The following is a 1,195-nucleotide window of genomic DNA, read 5'->3' as shown; positions in this document are numbered from 1 at the left end:
TAGTGATTAGTTTAGCTTGCAACAGAGAGAGCAGAGCGCTCTGGTAATGGCGTTGGACGAGTCATTCAAGAGGCCTGGCTCCATCCCCTTCAAGTGGGAGGTGCAGCCGGGCATCCCAAAGCACCAGCCGCCCGGTGACCGCAGCACCACGGCCACGGCCACGCCGATGCTCCCTCCAACTACTCCAAGGCTAGCGACTCCTCCTGGTGCCCGCGTCAGCACGCTCGCCTCCGCGTCCCGGCCGCTCTCGCCACCGCTGCCGTCGTCGTCGTCGTCGTCGCACAGGAGGTCTATGTCCGCACGCTTCGCGACGTCGCTAGTGTTGCCGTTCACGCGGCGGCCGAGGCGGGGCCGGTCCAAGGATGATGTCGACTTCTGCGTCCTGTACGGCCAGAAGACTGCGTAGACTGTATATAATCTTACACACGACTCGAATCTACATGCAGCTTATATATAAAATCGACTAAGTTTCCTGGTTCATTGTTTCTTGGAAGATCTCGAATGGTCGTTGGACAAGTCAAACACAGACCGTATTTTATCTCTATCTTTGCTACTTAGAATGAACATAAAGCTGATTTGTGGCCCTTCTCGCCACTAGACTCGTCCTCTTTGTGCAACAATGCCCGGGCATTCGTCCTCAACTGTTCTCCTTAGCCCTCCTGCTGCCTAAGCATAGAACGCCACAGCCATGGCGGTTGTCAAGTCCGTCGTCGATCGGGCGATGTGGGCGGAGGCCCGGTTCGTCGCATGGCTTGGCAAGGTAGCCGCCGAGCTCGCGGACGACCTGCATCGGCTCCGGTCATCTTCCTCGCCGACCTCAACTGCCACTTCAACCGTTCAACGTGCTGCTATCAACGTCCCCCTCAGAACGCTAGCTGTATAGAGAGCCAGGCCGCTACAAGATAGTCGCGATTACACTTGCCACTTGCCACGTTCTAACTATATAATATCTTACAAATATCTCATCCTAAAAGTATTATTACAAGTATCTAGCTACAATATAATTCTCATGTTACCATGACTATTCTAGCTCTAGTGATCTCCATGAAAATATAAAGATATTTGCAATGTGAGAGAGCAAAACTAAGTTAAAGTTGAACCACAAGGCGGTCCAACATAATTCAATCTAAAAGTTCGCATTGCGCCTTCCAACAGCATTACATCGATGATGTAATCCTTTTTATTTAGTTGGTAA

The 1,195-nt window shown here is 51.6% G+C and overlaps 1 protein-coding gene across 1 annotated transcript; it reads left to right on the top strand.

The window, feature by feature from the left end:
* On the top strand, positions 1-597 carry LOC133911301 (uncharacterized). The gene has a single exon (XM_062353496.1). The coding sequence runs from the start codon at positions 47-49 to the stop codon at positions 404-406; it is 360 nt and encodes a 119-aa protein (XP_062209480.1). The 5' UTR covers positions 1-46; the 3' UTR covers positions 407-597.
* The last annotated feature ends 598 nt before the right edge of the window (positions 598-1,195 follow it).

This window comes from Phragmites australis, chromosome 3, assembly GCF_958298935.1.
Source record: "Phragmites australis chromosome 3, lpPhrAust1.1, whole genome shotgun sequence".
In the NCBI taxonomy this organism is placed as follows: Eukaryota; Viridiplantae; Streptophyta; class Magnoliopsida; order Poales; family Poaceae; genus Phragmites; species Phragmites australis.
This window is presented reverse-complemented; position numbering and strand designations above follow the sequence as displayed.